Source organism: Moschus berezovskii, chromosome 18, assembly GCF_049115385.1.
Source record: "Moschus berezovskii isolate FMDL1 chromosome 18, NW_MosBer_1.0, whole genome shotgun sequence".
NCBI lineage: Eukaryota > Metazoa > Chordata > Mammalia > Artiodactyla > Moschidae > Moschus > Moschus berezovskii.
The window spans coordinates 62,983,403-63,005,696 of record NC_142477.1 but is presented as its reverse complement, the minus strand read 5'-3'; the positions used below and the strand labels follow the sequence as shown (position 1 = coordinate 63,005,696).

At 40.7% G+C, this 22,294-nt stretch overlaps 1 protein-coding gene across 1 annotated transcript; it reads right to left on the bottom strand.

Annotated features, from left to right (window-relative positions):
• Positions 1-87: 87 nt before the first annotated feature.
• SHISAL2B (shisa like 2B) lies at positions 88-20,740 on the bottom strand. Its single transcript, XM_055421995.2, has 3 exons — positions 20,450-20,740; positions 15,648-15,805; positions 88-224 (listed from the first exon to the last, which is right to left on the bottom strand). Exons 1-3 carry the CDS (start codon positions 20,638-20,640, stop codon positions 88-90), a joined length of 486 nt encoding a protein of 161 aa, XP_055277970.2. The 5' UTR covers positions 20,641-20,740.
• Positions 20,741-22,294: the final 1,554 nt, after the last annotated feature.

The following is a 22,294-nucleotide window of genomic DNA, read 5'->3' as shown; positions in this document are numbered from 1 at the left end:
TGAGAAGTATTATTACAAACTGTATTTGAAGTGCACTCTTTATTTTTTTGCTCCATCTCTCCAGTGAGCTTTTACAACACAGGATTTTTAACAATAAGCAGTGTTGATTTGTGTCGTATCCATTGTTTTTTCTTGAATTATATCATCAGCCTCATAGAACGTTTCATTTGTTGAATTTGATGCTGCATTTGAACGGGGGGCTTTGCTTTTTCTATTTGAGTTGCCTGCAAATAAATACACAAAACAAAATGAAATAATTATGTGAAATTATGACATCAAATTTTACTTTAAAATTTGCCCTTAAAAAATAAACTTCTTAGAATATTGGAAATAAGATGTCCTCTAAGCACTGTGGATGAATAAGAATTGAATCATTGCAAAGTTGCTTTTGAGCATTTTCTCCTGAAGGTCAAATAAGGGAAATTTTCAGTAACAAAAGTAAGGATTTCGTTTCCATGCTTACCTTTCTTTCTCTACACTTCCATGGAGGAAACTACACTTTTGATCAGAAGGTAACAATTTCTCGGTTGTTTAGTAAAAGTATGACTGTCCCTATGCATGAAGTGAACAAAGCTACAGTCAGTCATAATTTACAACAGTCTCAAGGCTTTGCCATTATAATCAATTTAGATGTAACATTTAAAAAGCGCATGTTTGTGTCACAATCCCATTCACTCAGTTTATGTAAATGAGTCCAGAATGCTCAAAGGTGGAGGAATATGGATCTTTGCTCATCAGAAGTTAGACTAACAAGCTTATAGTGAAGAAATGGATTATTATAATCAGTGGATGATGTTAGAAAAATTAAGTGTGAAAATAATATGTAATGTATTTCACCAATATATACAAATTTAAATATATTTTAAAAATTTACAAGTATGTGAAAGCAGTACAAGAAGTCACAGATGGTGCTATTCACCACCCCCCGTTGTTAAAACCACAGTCCACTTCACAAGCCACACTTATTTGACCCTTCAGTGGCATGTTCTTTCCTTGGCTTCCTAGATGCCACCATTCCTCGACTCACTGCGGTGTCACCATTGCTCCTTCCTGGTATCTCTTGTTGGTCCCTTTTCCTTTTCCGGGCATCTTGGGCTGGAGGAGGGCCTGCGGGCTCCAGCCATTGGTTCCTGTCGCTGTCTCACTCCCTTATTAGTCTCAGAACACTATCTCTGCTGATCATTCCCAGATCCATATCTCTAACCCACACATCCCCTGAACTCTAGACTCAACTGCCTAGTTGCCGTCTCCACTTGGGTATCTAATAGACATCTCCAACTTAGTCCAAAACTGATATTTGGATCATTCCCAGAAAAAACAAAACAAAACTTACTCTTCTTACAGTCTTCTTCTTCTCAATTGCTGGCAACTCCATGTGTTTAGTTGCTCAGGACTAAAACCTCAGTCAGCCTTGCTCCTGTTCTCTCAGCCCCACCACCAATTCATCTGACATCCTGTTGACTACACTTTTAAAATACATCCAGAATCAGACCACCTTCACTACTACCACTGTTCTATTTTGAGCACAGCACTCAGAGTAATCCTTTGAAACATAAAGCACATCCTCAGATCCCTTCATCTCACCCAGGTCTTTATAATGGCCTTCATGTTCTCTCACACACACACATTAATATTCCTGGCTTCATCTTTTTCTGCTTTGTCCTCTCATTCACTCTCTCTCTCTCTCACCCCTTTGATCAGACTTTCATGCGTGTTCTAGCCACGAGACCTTTACACTTCTGGCGTGCTCTTCCCTCAGATTATCTTTATGGTAACTCTTAATTTTAAATCCTTGCTCAAAAGTCATCTTTTCAATGGGACCTAAACACTGTATTTAAAATTACAACCTACATTCCCTCCATCCCGTGCCCAGTTCCTTCTGCTCTCTACTATTTTTCACATAGTATTGATCTTCTAATATACTATATAATTTACCTTTTTATTTTGTTTATCATTTATTATCTGTCTCCTCTCTCTAAAATGTAAGCACCACATGCCAGAGATCTCACTGTTTTATTCATTGATGATGCAGGAAAATTGCCTTTCATGTAGCTAGTGTTCAATAAGTTTGTTGAGTGAAATAATAAGATTGAAAGTGTGACACAGTAAAAAGTTTTAAAGTTGTAGATTGCACAAGACAAGGCTGAAAGTCAACTGGGAAGAAATGTTTAGAACAAATGACTCATGTCTAACGTAACAGGGACTTAAACACATCCATATGTAAGACATTAACACCTCTTGGTAAAGAGATGGATAAAAGATATACTGCATCTCCAGTCTTACTAGTCAGAAAGACGTGTAAATTCAAAACATTATAATACCATTTTTCATGTCTCAATTAGGAGCAGATTAAAAGTAATCTTTCTTGGCTAAGAGGAAGTAATCTATATTTACTATATTAGTAATCTATGTTTCCATCACAAAAATTCAGAAGAAAAGCAATAAAACCATATATGGTACCACTTAAGACCCCACATTTTAAACTCAAGGTACTTTTAATATTAGCCCAGAGAATAATGCCATGCATGTTTCAGGTCAGTGGGCAACATCTGCTACCTGTAGTGAGACATCATTCTTCAAGACTTACAAATAATATTGCCCCTTTGAGTGCTGGTCTATGAAATCAACCCGTAGTGGGGGATGTCCTGCTGGGCCCTAGGAAGCTGGACTAATGGGACAGCCTAATAGGAATGTAAACTGGTACATTTATTTTTTAAGTCTCCAGTGTTCGTAACTTGTGGTTTTAACGTGAAGTTCCCAAGGAATCCATGAGAGATGAGCTCTAAAATTTATATATAAAGATACTCACTGATTATTTTCAATACCAAAAAATGTAAGTACCTTAACAATAGTAGTGAAGTATGATGCAATCATTTAATTTGAAAAAAATGATTTATAAGAAATTTTTAATTGAATGTTCTGTTATATTGAATACAATGTTAAGTGAGAAAAGGTGTGATGCTGTCAAGCAATACGATAATAGTTACTGCTCATATAGCATTTCCTCATAACAGCTTCTCCCTACTTAAAATCCTTTAGGATCAAATCTGAATTTCTTATTTAGATAGAGGATCAGCCCTGCTTCCCTCTCCTGGCTCAGCTGGCCCCATTCTCTTCCTCATATTTGACATATCAGACATACAGAAATACTGACTGACAGGCTCCCAGACTTACCCTGCTTGCTTGCTTGCTTTCTCTGCCCCAAGCCTTCGCATGCTTCCAGCTGCCTGGTGTCCCTAACTCTCTTCTTTGTTTGAGTAACTCTTACTTATCCTTTAAATTTTAGAAAGTCTGCTCCAAAACTGCCTAAAGGGGAAGGAAGACTCACTAGTCAAGAGATTTCACTATTAGAAGTAGTTTTTCTCTTTGCCATCTAGTCTGTCTTCTCATATGACTTTTTCACTTTCCCTCTTTAGATGATTCTGAGCCTCACCTTTAAATGAGTTCATACTGCCTGGCTTTGCCTATTTATAAGTAATTTATACATAGACTGCTCTCTGGAGTCAATGAGGACATCCTCCACTGTGGGTTGTTAAGGGGCAATGTTATTGATAAGTCTTGAAGGATAATGTCTCACTCCAGCTCCCAGATCTTACCCATATGCCTGAAATGTGTGGCATTCGCTGAGCTGAACATTCAAAGTATCTTAAGTTTTAAATGTGGGGCCTACAACAGATGGACTTTATTTCATTACTTCTGAACTCTTTGGTGTTAAATAAATTAATGTTCTATCTCTAAACATCCAATCATAATGTTTTGACTATATAATTTGATTTTTAAACAAAAAGATAATTGTAACACAACATTTTCCAGCCTGGCAAGTAGCTCTTTGTCCAATCAGCAAGCAAAATTGTTTAAGATAAATGTAGTTGGGGAAGCTGGCATGAAAATATGATGACCTGATAGATTTTTTTACTATTATTTGCAAGGTAGACCATAAAGGATATTTGAGATTCAAATGTAACTGCTAAAAACTTATGGGATCAGGGTGTATGTATGTATATTATATATATATGCATGTATATCTCATTACCTAAGTTTATATATATATGTGTGTGTTCACCCTTGAAACTATTTGCCTTATATACATTTGGAAAATAAAATGTTTGTAGGTTTATTTTTATTGGTTTAGCATCATTTGTACTCTACAGTTTGGAGAAGGAAATGGCAACCCACTCCAGTGTTCTTGCCTGGAGAATCCCAGGGACGGGGGAGCCTGGTGGGCTTCCGTCTATGGGGTCGCACAGAGTCGGACATGAGTGAAGCGACTCAGCAGCAGCAGCAGCAGCAGCAGTACTCTACAGTATCACAGCAGGTAAAGTTTAAAAAGACCAAGGATTTAAAATATAAATTAGTTCCATATTATCTGGGCAGAATTTGTGTCTGATACAAGCATTTCTTTTCTTTATTTATTATTTTTCGCTGTGCTAGGTCTTTGTTGCTAAGCAGGCTTTTCTTTAGTTGCAGAGAGTGGGGGCTACTCTCCAGTTGAGGTAGGTGGGCTTCTCATTGCAGTGTCCTCTCTCGTTGCAGAGCACGGGCTCTAAGGAGTGCGGGCTTCAGCAGTTGTGGCACATGGACTCAGTGGTTGCAGCTCCCAGGCTCCAGAGCACAGGCTCAGTAGACGTGACACATGGGCTTAGTTGCTCCATGGCATGTGGGATCCTCCCAGACCAGGGATCAAACCCATGTCTCCTGTGTTGGCAGGCAGATTCTTTACCATTGAACCACCAGGGAAGTCCCTCTTTTCTTCTTTGTTGATGATTTATATCATGTTAGTTTTAGGCATACAGCATAGTGATTCAATATTTTTATAGATTATACTCCATTTAAAGTTATTATAAATATTAGCTGTATTCCCTATGCTATACAGTATGTCCTTGTCACTTATTTATACATAATAGTTTGTGCCTCTTACTCCTCTTCCCTTTCCAGCACTTCTTTAAACGTCTAAAATTTTAACCTTTTAGTCATGGCATCTGGTCCCATCACTTCATGGGAAATAGATGGAAAAACAGTGGAAACAGTGTCAGACTTTATTTTGGGGGGCTCCAAAATCACTGCAGATGCTGATTGCAGCCATGAAATTAAAAGACGTTTACTCCTTGGAAGGAAAGTTATGACCAACCTTATAATATATTAAAAAGCAGAGATATTACTTTGCCAACAAAGGTCCGTCTAGTCAAGGCTATGGTTTTTCCCGTGGTCATGTATGGATGTGAGAGTTGGACTGTGAAGAAAGCTGATTGCCGAAGAATTGATGCTTTTGAACTGTGGTGCTGGAGAAGACTCTTGAGAGTCCCTTGTACCGCAAGGAGATCCAACCAGTCCATTCTAAAGGAGATCAATCCTGGGTGTTCATTGGAAGGACTGATGCTAAAGCTGAAACTGCAATACTTTGGCCACCTCATGTGACGAGTTGACTCACTGGAAAAGACTCTGATGCTGGGAAAGGTTGGGGGCGGGAGGAAAAGGGGACGACAGAGAATGAGATGGCTGGATGGCATCACCGACTCTGTGGACATGAGTTTGAGTGAACTCCGGGAGTTGGTGATGGACAGGGAGGCCTGGCGTGCTGTGATTCATGGGATCGCGGAGAGTCGGACACGACTGAGCGACTGAACTGAACTGAGTCAAAGTCCTGAAAGTCCTGAAAGTAATGTTGGTTAATTCAAATCCTTCATGTTTCCTAAGCTTTTTACACAGTTAAATTCCTAATATTCTAGTGAGACATTCAAGATGTTTTTTCTGCCTTGTCACATAAAAGGGTTTTTTGCTTTTTATGAGGGTTAAACTCGGAAAGTTAATTCCTTAATTTGAGCTTCTCTCTAGGAATCCCTTAGCCTGGGGTTCTCTCTTAAGCCATCTCCAGAGCTGTCAGCTTGTTTCCGTTATGTATTTTTCTGGAAACAACCGAAAGAATTTATCTAACCTGTCTACTGCCCTCTGAGATTTAAAGGCCTGCAAAACACAATCCAGTGTTATAGATTTTCCTTCGTCTCGGACTTGTAAAACCCCCTGTTCCCCAGCCCTGGTTCATTATGTCCTTGGCTATTGGATCCTTTTAACCAATGCAGGTACAAAGATCACGTCTTAGACTGGCTCCTTAGGCAAGGCAGTTCCACTAGCCAAACTGATTTGCCACATGAGAAAATAAAAAAATATTTGCTGTAAACACCATACTGACATCATTTGAAGCAAGAACTTTGATTAGGAAGTCAGCACCCTGGTGTTCTCTCTTCCTGCAGCTGGTGTGTGTGTGTGATAAGTCACTTCAATCATGTCTGACTCTGCGATGCTGTGGACTGAAGCCTGCCAGTCTCCTCTGTCCATGGGATTTCCCAGGCAAGAACACTGGAGTGGGTTGCCACTTCTTCCTCCAGGGGATCTTCCTGACCCAGAGATCAAACCTGCATCTTCTAAAAGTCAAAGGTGCTTTCAATGTATACCCCTCTGTTAAGTTAGAGTAATTGGGCATATTATGGAAAAAGCCACTGAAGTTAAGTGGGGCTGTGCTTGTGGTGATAGCAGAGTCCAGCTAACTGTATCCCTTTGGAGTGATTTTAAAAGAGAGAAGAGAAAAAATCTTATTTTTCCTAGTTTTCCTTTTCACCTTTTTGTAGTTTTCCTTTAATAAACAGAAACTACTTTCTTAACCAAAAAAGAGATAAAACCAGCTGCCTTTTCTGTCACAAGGTTACAACATGGATTAAGTTTTAAATAAGAAATCTGTAATACCATGGGGCTCTCAAGGGATTTGTTACACATAAAAGGTTTTTCTTATTTAATTTCTTCTTTTCTTTACCTGAGTGCAGACTGCAAAGATCCAACATCCCTGTGCTCTCCTGGGTTGACACTAGTCTTTTCTGCTGCTCATGTCCCATTTTTTTCTGGTCAACATCCCTAAATCTCAACCTTCCTTTAATCCTACGCCTCTCAGCCCATCATTTAAATTAAAGCTTTGGCCTTTGCCAAAATTTAAATTCAGTTCATCAAGCAAATCAAATTCACCATTTAAGTCAAATTCATCAAAATCTTTCCACTTATCCTCATCACAAACTAGGCCAATTTTTTTTTCTACAATAGTTAAATTTTACATTCATTTTCAGAACCATTCCTCAGAGGTCCATTTATCCTGAAACTTTCCTGTGAACTCTGCTTTTGCCTGCCATTTCAAGATGTCAAAAGAATGCTGGGCCCCACTGCAGGTCTTTATCTTCAGGCTATCTGGCAGGACTGTAATTAAGCTTTTCTGCCACTCTGTGACCTCCCAGCTTCTGCATTACCAATCTGCTGCCCTATAGTAGCCTCAGTGACAAATCAGCTGACTCACCTTATTGTTTAGTAGAAATCTCTCCCACCCGACTCATCTTGCATTTTCTTCTAGTGGAAACAAGCAATCTCAAATTTGCACCCTAAAGGTGTTTTTTATTTACGAGGGGACATTTTTCCCTTCAAATTTAATACAATGCACAGAACTGGATCTGAGGAAAATGGTGACGTGAGCAAAATTTGCCCCGTGACCCCATGATCTATTGACCTCTCCCTTCTTCAATGCTCTGCCTTCACCTGGAGGACACATATGTATATCATGAAAATATAGTTAACAATTCATTGTGAAAAAAAATCTTAGACTTCCTCCTACAACAGTGAATGAACTCAGTTCTCTCCAGAAATGTTTTTCCTACCCTATTTTTTCCACAATTGGGACTTTTTTTTTTCTTTTCTGCATTGTTGGATTCTTTCAACCATAGATGACTGGCATAGTTCACAAAAGAATTTAGCTGATATTTTAAATCTTTTAAATGAATTTTCAAAGTGAGAGATTGGCTTTTATTTTGCTAATTGGTTCCAATATCAGCCAGCATTGCCTAACCCTGCTCCCTGAGGAGGACTCACAACTGCTAAAAGTAGCAGTAGCTCTACTGAGCAATTTGATTTTCTACATTCCAGGAGCAAAAAGAGTTGCAGGAAATTCCAGATTCATTATTTTCAGTAGAAAGGTCCTTTCAGGAGACCCAAGTGTCCTTTTCTGCCATTGAGTTCAAATTACCTCATCTTTTACTGAGGTCAAAGTGAGTTCTTAAAATCTCTTTGAAACAAAGAATAGCATTTAAAAATAATTTGGTATCATAATTAGTAAGTGTCCTGAGCAGAATTTGGTTGAAGCGGTATTAAGGCTATTAAGAAAAATAGCTTGCAAAGTTACTTATAAATTAGTACAACACATCAAAATATCACTTGATTTTTAAATACCTGACAGTGTGATTCAGAGGTTTATTTGGAATACTGAACATTACAAAAGTAGCCAGGAGATTTTGAAAAATCATAATGGGAAAGAAGAGAAAGTCATGCCTAATCAGATATTAAACCATATAGCTACAATAATTTTTAAAGTATATTACTGGCTTAAGAATAAACAGACTGATAAGTTTAACAGAACAACATCTAAGACAAATCCCAGTACATATAATAATTTAGTTTATGGCAAAGGTGACATTTTAAATTGACAAGAGTAAAAAAGAGATCTCTCCATATTTGGACAATAGGCTCATTATTTGTAAAATAAAAATAAAGGCACTTTACACAAAGTGGTGTTTATTGGCAAACACTGATGTCAATATTGTTCAGTGGAAAAAAACCCATGTTATAAGATTCATTTTTCCCCATTTTGTTATACATACATGTATCTATAGATACATAGAAAAAAAAATCTGTGACGGATATTCGCCACTGTTAATATCTGTTACCTCTGTGTGATGTGATCATGGATGAAGTTACTAGTTTTTCTATATTTTTTAATTTTCCTAATAAGAAAGTGCATTAAGAGGGTTTGTTTTTTTGGGGGGGGGGCACGGAAGGATGCCTTTTAAGAAGAAATATAGCAAACCATTTTGAGTTGGTCCAAATCCTACTTTGCTCACAGGCAGAACAAATAATTGCATATGTGATTGTCAAATTCTCTTTGTTTTCTCAGTTTTCTAGATATAATTTCTGTTTCTCTCCTAGACAACCTGTGCCTTACTGCTGATTTGTTTACCCTTTTCCATTTATATTGCCTGCCTTTGCAAAAGAGACCATCAAATAATAGGTAATTGGAATTGTCTATTATTCCTGTACAACAATATTATTTTATTTGTGTCAAGCAACTCTACTCTCTGTTCTTCTAATTTTCATCAAAAACTCTGCTTCTAAGGACCCTCGCCTCGATTCTCCACCACACTCCACAACCCTAGAGTGTCAATGGATACTCAAAGCCACAGGATGAATATATTTTATCTTGCAAGAGCATCCCTTTAATCAGAAGTGGAAACGATACGATGTTATTGTTAGATAAAACAAGTCATTATATTTGTAATCAAATTAAAAATTACCATATTTTAAAAAGTATAATGGGTATCTTCAAATAATTTAAAGCTCATAAAGCAAGCCTTTCCAAGGAAACCCTGGAATTTTGGCGGTACCATTCCTTTCTTATCTACCTTTAAGGATTCTCCAATGGAAAAATTTGAGAAGCAAGAATCTAAAACAATCATCCCTTTAATTACTCCCCTGTTAACCATTAATTCTTCCACAATTTATGCCATGAGCCCTCATCCCAGGAGTGTCTACTCAGAAAGATGTCCTTCACACAGTTTTCCTTTGCCCAGAACTCTTTGTCCTATACAGTACAATTTACAAACCATGGTATTCTTTTAAACATTAACATTTGATACAGATGTAACTCAAAACACAAAAGTTAGAAAGAAAGAAAATGATTATGGGACACAATTTAAAGCCCAATCAATTGCTTAGCAATAGTACTTCTGTACTAAGTGAGCCTGGAGGTAGCCAAATTAAACTCTACATGTAGTCAGTACCAGAGACCTGCTATTTTCAGGATCAATTCAAAATGTATAAAGCCTTCAATTGTATACATTAAAAATAATGAACCCCAAGAGAATAAAGATAACCTGAAAGAAAAATCTTGGCAAAATAGTCCAAGATTACACTATTTTAGACTTGGACTATTGTTATAAAACAAAATTCAGCTGAGTGAATATGAAAACCTAGTTGGCTTTGTCCAGCAATTCATGGATTGGGAACATCCCACGTAGCAAGTAGAAGGGGGCTCTGAGATGATGCAGGCAATGAAGGATTTTTATAGGAAAAGGGGGATAGGATAAGGAAATCATACACAAAGGAAAAGACTTTTTTTATGGTAAAGTCACCCTGTCCTGCAGTTTACCTCACTAGTATTGATCAGGAAATTCCAGACCAATAGGTTTAAAATTTCTCTCCTGGGAGAGACTGAAACTGCAGTTAGGTATAGTTTTGGTTTGCTGATGGGCTTAGCACAAGGGACTCCATTTGGGGCCTGTTCTTTCTATAACACTACAGCCATTTATAGAAACAAAAAAAGTTCAGTGCCTTAAGTCAGCGTTAGTATGTGCACGAAAACATGTTTCCCTTTAGGCCATTCAAACTGCCAAACATCTCGTTTGGCAGATACAAAGAAATGATACAAACGAACTTAGAAAAGAGAAGGAGACTCCCAGACTTAGAGAACAAACTTATGGCTGCCAACAGTGGGGAGCGGGGAAGGATGTGAGGGAAGGACAGGGAGTTTGGGATCAACATGGACACACTGCAATACTTAAAATGGATAACCAGCAAGGACCTACATATAGCAAAGGGAACTCTGCTCAGTGTTATGTAACAGCCTGGATGTGAGGGGAGTTGGCGGGGGGCGGGGGGGGGGGGAATGGGTACATGTATATGTATGGCTGAGTCCCTTTGCTGTTCACCTGAAACTATCACAACATTGTTAGTCAGTCAGCTTGGTTGTGCTATGCTTAGTCCTGTCTGACTCTTTGCAACTCCATGGACTATAGCCCGCCAGGCTCCTCTGTCCATGGAGATTCTCCAGGCAAGAATACCAGAGTGGGTTGCCATGCCCTCCTCCAGGGGATCTTCTGAACCCGGGGATCAAACCCAGGTCTCCTGCACTGCAGGCGAGTTCTTTACCAGCCAAGCCACCAGGGAAGCCCAAGAATACGGGAGTGGGTAGCCTATCCCTTCTCCAGGGGATCTGCCCGACCCCAGGAATCAAACTGGGGTCTCTTGCATTGCAGGCGGATCTTTACCAGCTGAGCTACCAGGGAAGCCCAATCAGCTATACCCAAACACAAAACGTTAAAAAATTTAAAATAATGTGAGGTTGAGTCTTAAGATCAGATAGTTTTGAAAGGAGTGGTAGGGACTTCCCTGGTGGTCTAGTGGTTAAGACTCCACACTTCCAGTGCAGGGGGCATGGGTTCAATCCCTGGTTGGGGAACTAAGATCCCACATGCTGCCTGACCAAAATTTATTTTTAAAAAATTAAAATTTTTTTTAAAAAAGGAGTGGTAACTGGTGAAATCAATTTTTCTCAAAGGTAGTTTTCAGTTCAGTTCAGTTCAGTTCAGTCGCTCAGTCGTGTCCGACTCTCCGCGACCCCATGAATCAAAGCACGCCAGGCCTCCCTGTCCATCACCAACTCCCGGAGTACACTCAAACTCATGTTCACAGAGTCGGTGATGCCATCCAGCCATCTCATTCTCCGTCGTCCCCTTCTCCTCCCGCCCCCAACCTTTCCCAGCATCAGAGTCTTTTCCAGTGAGTCAACTCGTCTCATGAGGTGGCCAAAGTATCGGAGTTTCAGCTTTAGCATCAGTCCCTCCAATTTTTAAAAAATTAAAATTTTTTTTAAAAAAGGAGTGGTAACTGGTGAAATCAATTTTTCTCAAAGGTAGTTTTACTTGTTTGCTTATTACAACAACATAATATTATGTTCCTAACCTTTCAAGGCATTCCTTAAATGGAATAAAATCTTGTTTTCTCATGCTGGAACACTGGCATCTATCCCTGGGTAGGAGAATCATTGGAATGAAGCATGCATATTTAACAACAGGTACAGCAATGGTTTTTAATTATAACTTTGAAGAGTTAACTTTCAAATATAAACTACTTTCCCTTCCTATTCCAGTAACATTTGAATTACCTATTTTGTTTTTGACTCGCCACTATGTCTTACTTGGTTAATATCAATCAGTGGGCCCAAAATCATCTAATTTAATAGCAGCAGAAGCCAGTGGTTGTATAAAATTTTGCCTTACCAAGAGTAATCACTCAGGAAAAGTGTATTGAATTAATTTGCTGACTTGATAAACTGTTTTTCAGAGGGGCAAAATAGGGATAGTTCATTGCAAGCAAGTAGCCTCAACTTACTATGTAAGAAGTACGTTAATGGATCTCCTTAGCTAAAGAGCCATAAGCATACAAGAAGGATCAACAAGCCAACTAATTCTGTTGCTGGGCTCTCAGAGTCAGCTTGAATAAAATTTTGGAGTAGTCCCTGAGATAGATCAGGGAAAAACAATCCATTTTTATTTAGCACAATGCATTGTATAGAAGAGGCACTCGGTGAATGTTTGATGACTGTAATGGTGACAATAAACATGCTCCTTTAATCGCTTACAACAGAAGTGCAGTGCTATCTCATTAGTTCATTTGTTAGGTGTTCTCGGCGCTGTGTGCTCACTCAGTTGCATCCAATTCTTTATGACCCCATGGGCTGTCACCCGCTAGGCTCCTCTGTCCATGGAAATTTTCAGGCATGAATACTGGAGAGGATTGCCATTTCCTTCTCTAGGGGATCTTCCCAATCCAGGGGTCAAACCGGTGTCTCCTGTGTCTTTTGCATTGGCAGGTGGATTCTTTACCACTGTGCCACCTGGAAGTCCCATTCTAGGCACTAGGGACACATAGTGAGCAAGCAAGACAAAAATTCTTACTTTCCTGGAACTTTCTAGTTGGAATAGAGAAAAACTGGGCAATAGACAAGTAAAATACATAGTAAATTGGTGGTAAGTGCTTAGGAGAAAAATACAGCAGGAAGGGGGCATGACATGTTGAAGTTAAAGATGCAGATTTAGTGATGGGGAAAGGTGACTTAGTAAAGATTTAAAGAAAATGAAAGTGAGGGAAAAGCATTCCAGAGTACAGAGATGGCATGCACAAAGGCCCTGAGGGAGGATTTTCAAGGAACAGCACAGATGCCAAGGTGGCTGGACATAAGATGCAAGAAATAAAGATGGAAAGGGCAAACCCCCATACTTCACAGTTAGGGTCCATACATATAGGGCTCCATTCCCATCTATTGAAAGATGGGAAGCAATTAGGATTTTGACCAGAGTAGTGATGCAACCTGACTCAGGCTCCCTCTGGTTTCTCTGTGGAGAATAGACAGCAGGAAAGAAAGATTAGGGCAGGAAGAGGAGCAATTTGTTTTGAAATGCAGAGTCTGAAATCTCTGGTTTTAACAAGCTCCCTAGGTGATTCTTACACACAATAAAATGTAAGGACTATAAACTGTCTAAGCAATTGAGGCAAAAATTGATTTTACTATTTGATTATTTGATAATCACTAGTCCACTGCTTCATGTTGCCTGTGGAGAAACAGAGTCTAAGCCATTGCACTAAATTCAACTAACAACCTGTCAATTCGGCTGTTATCTCTAAACAGTGCTTCAGAGAAAGAACTCCAAATGGATCTTGGCTTCTTGCTTTGTGACACAGGGCACCCTTTGAGATCCCTACAGAGAAGAAAACTAGAGCTAATGCAGTCATGCAATGCTGGTGTATTTGAGAAGGTCGAAGAGTATGTACTCCATAAACATAAGTTTCTGTATTCAGCTAAAGTGAGACATACAGGAAGGAAATTTCTAAATTATTTTGAAGAGAGCTTTTCACTTTCTTTTCAAATAGAAGTTAGTAAGCACCTGTTTCTTGTTCTAAATATATATATATAATATACATAGTCTAAATTTTTGCTAAATATATTCATATGTATATCAAAATAAAATTCATGATCACCACTTTTAAAATGGAATACCAGAGATGGAAATACCAGACTACCTTACCTGCCTGCTGAGAGATCTGTACGTGGGTCAAGAAGCAACAGTTAGAACCAGACATGGAACAACAGACTGGTTCCAAATTGGGAAAGGAGTACGTCAAGGCTGTATAGTGTCACCCTGATTATTTAACTTATATGCAATGTATATCATGCAAAATGCTGGGCTGGATGAAGTGCAAGCTGGAATCAAGATTGCCAGGAGAAATATCAATAATCTCAGATATGCAGATGACACCACCTTTATGGCAGAAAAAGAAGAACTAAAGAGCCTCTTGATGAAAGTGAAAGAGGAGAGTGAAAAAGCTGGCTTAAAGCTCAACATTCAGAAAACTAAGATCATGATATCCAGTCCCATCACTTCATGGCAAATAGATGGGGAAAAAATGGAAACAGTGACCGACTATTTTTTTGGGCTCCAGAATCACTGCAGGTGGTGACTGCAGCTATGAAATTAAAAGACGCTTGCTCCTTGGAAGAAAAGCTATGACCAAACCAGCCAGACAGCATATTAACAAGTGGAGACATTACTTTGCCAACAAAAGTCCATTTCCAGTAGTCATGTATGGATGTAAGAATTGGACCATAAAGAAAGCTGAGCACTAAAGAATTAATGATTTTGAACTGTGGTGTTGGAGAAGACTCTTGAGAGTCCCTTGGACTGCAAGGAGATCCAACCAGTCCATCCTAAAGGAAATCAGTCCTGAATGTTCATTGCAAGGACTGATGCTGAAGCTGAAGCTCCAATACTTTGGCCACCTGATGAACTGACTCATTTGAAAAGACCCTTATGCTGGGAAAGACTGAAGGCAGGAGGAGAAGGGGACAACAGAGGATGAGATGGTTGGATGGCATCACTGAGTCGATGAACATGAGTTTGAGCAAGCTCCGGTAGTTGGTGATGGACTAGGAGGCCTGCAAGCTGCAATCCATGGGGTCACAAAGAGTCTGACATAACTGAGCGACTGAACTTACTGAACTGACTTTTAAAATACACTAATAGAAATATGTATTCACAAAAATTTTACCAGTTCTTTCTGATTGTTTCATAATAATAATGATTAGCATGTATTGCACTTTATAATTAAGATAACAGTGAGACTCAGTTCCAAAAACCTTACGTTTTAACATTTCTAATTTATGGTTGCACTACATACACAAATATACACACACATACACATAGCACTTAACTGGTTTGTGATCTATTCAAGAACAAAGACTGTCTTTTATTTATTTTTTAATTTATTTTATATGCCTCTGAATTCTGCACACGGTTGGCACATAGCTAATGCCTAACTGACCACTGACTAATCAGTTTAGAGGAATGCAACACTGAGGATTAATTATCAGTATTTTGTTCCTCTGTTTATTTGACTTCTTTGGCTCCATCAAAAAACAAAATTTAAAAATTTCAAGAGGATACAACCTTTGTAATTGAGGGACACCTAAATAAATCAAAGTGGATTTATTAGATCAATGTATTATTTTTCATTAGAACATTTACATCCTGCCACTATTTTTTCCTTGAGCACAATCTTTCAAAGGTGTTTCATCATTAAGACCTAATTCACTGTAAATTTTTATAATGACACATAATAAACTGAATTTTCAAAAAGCATTCATTTTTAAGTGTATAATCTGCCACCCAGGCACAGGTTATTACTTTGAATAGAGTACAGGTAACTGATTGCAAATAATGGCTACTGATTACCTTCTTGAGTGGAAACAGCCTCTAGGTGATGAAGTTTAAGGCCAGTGTCTAATCTTTGAGGCTTTGTATACAGAAATAAGTAGCAAAGAACACAGACGCTGATGACAAAGGCAAGTAAAACAAGGGCAGCAATTCCCAATCCGATCAGGGCACCAATGCTGAGGAAAACAGAAAAAACATTGCGACTGTCATACAAACTGGTTTGCACATAAACTAAAAGTTTAGATATTGTTAGTTCTTGTTTCAGTTATTCATAACCAAATTATATTTTACTATAAACAGCATATGACTGAGATCTACAGCTCACCTTTTTCTACCATCAAATTCTTACTGTACTTCTCTATACAGTTGTATGTTAATATTACCATAGAATACCACGTGAATTCATATTACAGGTAAAAGGTCACACAGTTCTCTAGGGATGGTTCAAGAACATCTCAATACAATAAACCTCTATTATTAATGTATTTTAGGCTCCAGTACTCTTGCCTAGAAAATCCCATGGATGGAGGAGCCTGGTAGGCTGCAGTCCATGGGGTCGCTAAGGGTCGGACACGACTAAGCAACTTCACTTTCACTTTTCACTTTCACACTTTGGAGAAGGAAATGGCAACCCACTCCAGTGTTCTTGCCTGGAGAATCCCAGGGATTGGCGAGCCTGGTGGGCTGCCGTCTATGGGGTCACACAGAGTCGGACACTACTGAAGTGACTTAGCAGCAGCAGCAGCAGCAGGGGAAAGATTAGGTTCACTAATAAAAGATGAATAGAAAAAATCTGTATGTGTTTAGTAGCTCAGTCATGTCTGACTGTGACCCCATGGACTGTAGCCTTCCAGGCTCCTCTGTCCATGGGATTTCCCAGGCAAGAATACTGGAGTGGGTAGCCATTCCCTTCTCCAGGGGATCTTCCTGACCCAGAGATTTCCTGCACTGCAGGTGTATTCTTTACCATCTGAGCCACCAGGGATCTACCTCTGCAAAAATACTGAAACAAATGCTTGCCAGAAGTGTAGAACATTTATTTTGGAGATGTGTATTGGAGTTATCATGTATTAATATACAAATAGCTATTAGTAATATTTATGGAATTTATATAAAGTTCATGTTCAATCTGAAGTTTTCCTTTCTAAAAGAACATAACACCAATGGCTTCTAGCATTAAGGAAGAAATCTTTGTACTTTTCTCTAAAAATGCATTGCACATCTGATATTTGCTCAGCACTCAGTTTATAATCATTCCTCCTGATACAGTTATGTATAAGGCTAATCATTTGAGAAATAACAGTGAACTTATAAACTAGTGAACTTAATATTTTCAAATGGGAAAAGAAGCTTGGAAAAAAAGAAAGTTATCTTGAAAGACTAATATATAAACACATGTACTTTCATAAGCCCTATGTGTGTGGTGGTGTGTAAAGATATAAAATTAGATTCTAACTGCTCAAGAGCAGATGCTTCTGTTGACTTTCCCATAGTGATCTGCACACTTAAAAGTGTTCAACAGAGTATTTAGCTTGCAGTTAATGTTTCATAAATGGAAGTAAATGATAAGTGACTGATGATTGATCCGTTTGTAGTCACTGAAAAGTAATCATCACTGAAAAGTAACAATCATTGGAATAGTCATTGAAAAGTAATGATCTTTTTCTTCATTATCTTCCTGGCTTGCTAGCTTCTGCTATTTCCCAGAGATTAGGGCGCTAACAAATTTGACTTGTTCCAAAAGGGAGGGAAGGGAGAATTTGACCAGGGATACTAGGTATGTCATGCTTTGAGAGGAAGAATAGAATTGAAAGCGAAGGGCTAAATTCGTCCCACTTGTGCTTAATGTTAGCAGATAAAGTCTCTTTGCCATTTAGAGGTTGTTTGCCTTCTGAGTCAAAGACATGGAGTCAGACTTCAAAAAATTTTTGTACTTGTTTATTGCTAATCAGCCCAGTTCCCTTAGCCCTGCACACAAGTGTAGACTAGGTAATTTTCTGGTTAGAGTCAGTATAGAAAGTGAAGTCGCTCAGTTGTGTCCGACTCTTTGTGACCGCGTATACTGTAACCTACCAGGCTTCTCCGTCCATTGGATTTCCCAGGCAAGAGTACTGGAGTAGGTTGCCATTTCCTTCTCCAGGGGATCTTCCTGACCCAGGGATAGAACCTGGGTCGGTCTTCCCACTGCAGGCAGACGCCTTACTGTCTGAGCCACCAATGAGAGGCAGAGTCAGTAAAGTTACACATTTAAATTGGAATTTGCCCTCACTTGGTGCCCTCTCTTTCAAGGGGTAGATTCCCTGCTTATGGCAACTACTCTTTCATGCTTGTTTGCACCAAAGCTGACTTTTGTAAATTCTATGTGTCAGGAAGGGTTAGGACTCTACACAGACATATGGGAACATAAGCCACTTAATTAATTATTTGCTTCACAAGGCAGCTCAGAGGCCAGACATCTGGAAAGATTTCTGAAACGAGAACCCAGTTATTAAAAACATCTTCAAAGTGAAAAAGTTATTGTCAATTAAAAGTAAGATTATCAACTTAATTGAATTCAATGACATAGTATGCGATTTACATGTATTAATACACAATTTAAAAACCAGGTCACATGATTTGAAGGAAAAATAAAAACAACATGGCACTTCTTTCTGTTATAAAAAGATATTCTTCGTAATCCTAACAAACTGTTTCAGTGTCATAGTTCCACTTTCTAGAAATGTTGCTTTATGCCTGCAAAACTCCAGATAAAGATGCAGCTCTGGGAATCTCCTAAAATATTCATTTCAATAAATAACTTACTGAACTCGAGTGTAGCCTTGTGCAACATGCATTATTTTCCTAGGTCCTGAAGGAGGTTTCCAAAGGGAACCCTTAGAGGTTAGGGATTTATTTATAAGAGGAGAAGGGATGAAAGTGGGGCAGAGAAAAGGGAGAATTATCTTTCCTTCCCAGCACCACAGGGCAGTTTGCTTTTCAATCCCTGAGAAAAGGTCTGTAGCTGCTGTCACATTAATGAATTCTCCAACTCGACAACTTCATTTACCTGAAGGTACCACACCTGAACCTTTCTGCAGCAGTTACAGAATCTCAGAACAGATGCTAGTGACATTAGGGAAATTTTTCACAGTTGGACTGTTATAAATTAGGGGAGAGCGCAAAGAATATGAGGGAACTGAAGCTCTAAATGTTCACCTCCCCATTGTGTTCTCAGAGCTTAATAACTAAAGAAGAACCCCAGGATTACATTGCCTGATGCATCAGTTGAAATGATTTTTATATTTCCCAGCAACTGAGCTGCATTGTCAGTGCTGAATGAAGACCCCAGCAAGCTATTCATTCTTTCGTGCCTTCATAAACCTTTGCAAGGTTTTCTATCCTCTGCTGCTTGTCACTCTTGAACTATTCAGGGATCTGAAAATCCCAGGCACTTTTCCAATTGAGTCTGACTTAAGAGTTGACAGTCTCTTCTCAGAGGTGCTGCCACCCTTATTAACACCTCCAAGGACTCAGAGCTGGGTTACTATGTCATTTTCCAAAAGGCCAGATAATATCCCAGTGCAATACAGATTTCTTCCCCAAGTAGTAAGGATAAGCTGTCATTATTTTCAGAGATTTTGCCTATTAGGGCACAACCCAAAGTTGTAGTTGAACTTGGTAAGTAGGTATTCTTTTTGAGATTTTTTTTTAGAAGCTTGCAATGCATTTTTTTAGAAAAATGACTTCACTGCTCTAAGAAATAACATTTAAAGTCATTTGCTGTGACCATGCTAGGACACTGGGAGAAAAAGTACTCTTCCTCGTCCTTAGCAGAGTCAGCCTCTTTCTCTCTCCCAGACATTAGCTAATTTGTCAGAAACAATTTCTGGTGGTGTGTTAGTTCTTTCCTATAACCCCAGCACCTATTCCTTATCCCGGCACAATGTAAGAATGAAGGTCTAAGTTTTCAATCTTTTGGAGTGGAGGGGAGGGAAAAGCACTTCATAATGAAAGTATCTGTGTGAATACCAATTGAATAAATTAATATTTAATTATAAAATTCCCATCATGGGGAAAAAAGGCCAGAAAGACACCACCTTTGAAAGTCCCTTCGTTTTCTAGCAATGGCCAAAGAGCTCAGACGTTGAGAAGGGGGGTGTCCTGCAAAGGTTCTTCAGTGTGTAATCATAGCAACTGAAACTCTTCCTCTCTGTGGATCTTCGGTTCTGTTCGGAGTTAGTGTGAGATCAACTGAAAGGGCAAATTATAAAGCCCTGTCGCCTGTGCGCGCCCACATACACACTCACACACACTTTTTTTTTTTTTAAGCATACAGCAAATTGCTTTTCAGTCACGAAGAGGCTTAAAATACTCATCCTTGGCTAACGCCTTAAAATGAGTCTCAAAAGAGCCCCTTTCCATTCAAATGCACCAAATACTCAATTCAAAAAGAGAATGAAACGTCCTGAAGTTATCTGTGAGTCTGCGTGTGCTCGCAGAGCCGCGGGCTTGGGACTGGTCCCCGGGCAAGGGAGAGAGGAGAGCAGAGCAGTCCGCTCGGTTGCGCCCAGGGCGAGTCTCCGGCGCTCCTCCCGCGCGCGCCTCGCCCTAGTCCCGGGGCGGATTCACAACTCTAGAACCACAGCGCGACCTTCTCGCGGACCACGGTGGCCACAAACGGCGTCTCGGCAGGGCCCTCACCCGCCCTTGGAGGCTCCTTCCCCCCAGCCCGCGGAGGGGCCCGAGCGTGTCGCGAGGACGCGGGCGCCCTGCCCGCTCCCGGCGTGGCGCGGCTGCTGGCCTCCCCAGCCCCCCGGCCGCCAGCCCCCGGCCCTGCCCACCTGAGGCTCCACATGTAGCTGTGCTTGTAGGGGAAGTAGCTGCCCGGCTCGCTGCAGCAGTACTTGAGGTCGGCGAAGCCGCAGCAGTAGAGGAGCGTGGCCCCCTCGCCGCGCCGGGGGCACTGGAAGGGCTCCACGAAGCTGTGGTTGAGGCTGTAGTAGCCGGAGCACAGCCGACTGGCCTCGCTCATCGCGGGCGGCTGCGGGCCGGGGGCTCACGAGGCCCCCCGATCTGCCCTGGCTGCACGCGTCCCACCCGGCCCGGCCCGCAGACCCCTGCGGCCGGGCTCACCTCCTGCGATCCGGAGCTGACTGCCTGGGCGGCCAGCCGGCGCGCGCCTCTTCTGCTCGCTCGCCTCGCCCTGTCCACATGGTGTTCGCTTTACTCGCGCTTCTCCCTCCCGCTACTGAGCGGCTCTCCCATCTGCCCATCTCTGGCCCTGTACATTTTCTCCCTCTCGCTTCGTCTGCCTGCTCACTTATCTCCACTTTCCCTCAATTCATAGCGCCCACCCCCCTGCATGCCAGCAAGAGATTGCCCCTGGAGGAAGCCGGGAGGTGTGGGACCGGCTTGCCATCCGGACAGATGCGGCCAAAGGTGTGATTGTTTGCCCAGGGACAGGGCAGATGGGCTCCGGGCCAACAGAGCAGGGCTGGGGGAGCGGGGTAGAGGGCGGATCAAGAGGCGCTGAACCACCGTGAGGGGCTGTTGAATAGGACCCCTTCTTTTTTCAGAGGTATGTGTAAGACATTAAAACCTACCCATTTAAATATCAAGGACAAGGGACTTCCTTATGGTCCAGTGGTTGAGAATCCCCCTTTCAATGCAGGGTTCATCCTGTATTGAAAACATTGCAAACAGTTGGAACTCCCCATGGGCCTGCGTCCTCAGTCACTCTGTCGTATCCGAGTCTTTGTGACCCCATGGACTGTAGCCCGCCAGGCTCCTCTGTCCCTGGGAATCTCCAGGGCAAGAATACTGGAGTGGGTTGCCCTTTCCTTCTCCAGAAGATCTTCCCGACCCCCAGATCGAACCTGCGGTCTCTTAGGCCTCCTGCATCGGCGGGCAGGTTCTTTCCCACTAGCGCCACCTGGCAAGCCCTAGATCCCGCTTTCCACGGGGCAACTAAGCCCAAGCACCGCAACCGCTGAGCATTCTGTATTGTTAAACTGAAAAAGGAAGGAAAGCAAGAGATTGAGGTAAAGAAACTGAGGACTTTTTACAGAGGCGGGCAGAAAGAGGAGGCAAAGGAAATAGGAAGAGAGGGAGAAGCTTCATCCTTTTAAAGCATTGCCGACATTTCTCTTGTTCTCTTTTTGTTTGGTATTCCCATTTTAGTGATTCATTTGTTGACCAAGATTTTTAAAATAACAGTAATAATGGATGCTTTTGTAATAAGTCAAACAATACTTTGATGTGTAAAAAAAAAATCTCAATAGCCTTACAATGGGAGAGGAGGCGACTATTCATAGAATTGCTGAGATAGGACATTGTTCCTTCCTCTTCATTTTCCACTTGTTTCCTTCAGCTGAGGGTTGATTGGGCACCAGAATCATGAATTTTATCCTGTTGAATGCTGTATATTTTTGTATTCCCATAAGTATTCTTGAGCTTTGCTCTTTGATGGAGTTAAATTACTTGGAAACGTTACTGGACCTGGGACCCCTTCCAGGGTCTGAGAGCTGGCTCTTGTCTAACACTTGGAAATGAATTTTCCATGCAGACATACATACCAGCAAAGCAAGAGACTTTATTCAACAAGGCAGAGAGCAGCAGGGTTAAGGAACCCAGGAGAACTGCTCTGCCACATGGCTCACAGTCTCGGGGTTTATGGTAATAGGGTT

Excerpts from the sequence above, each read along its gene's own strand:
- SHISAL2B (XM_055421995.2), bottom strand. The coding sequence starts at position 20,640 with ATGAGCGAGGCCAGTCGGCTGTGCTCCGGCTACTACAGCCTCAACCAC. Across the intron at positions 15,806-20,449 it reads AGCTACATGTGGAGCCTCAG|CATTGGTGCCCTGATCGGAT; the intron begins GTGGGCAGGGCC and ends TGTTTTCCTCAG. Across the intron at positions 225-15,647 it reads GGCTGTTTCCACTCAAGAAG|GCAACTCAAATAGAAAAAGC; the intron begins GTAATCAGTAGC and ends ATTTATTTGCAG.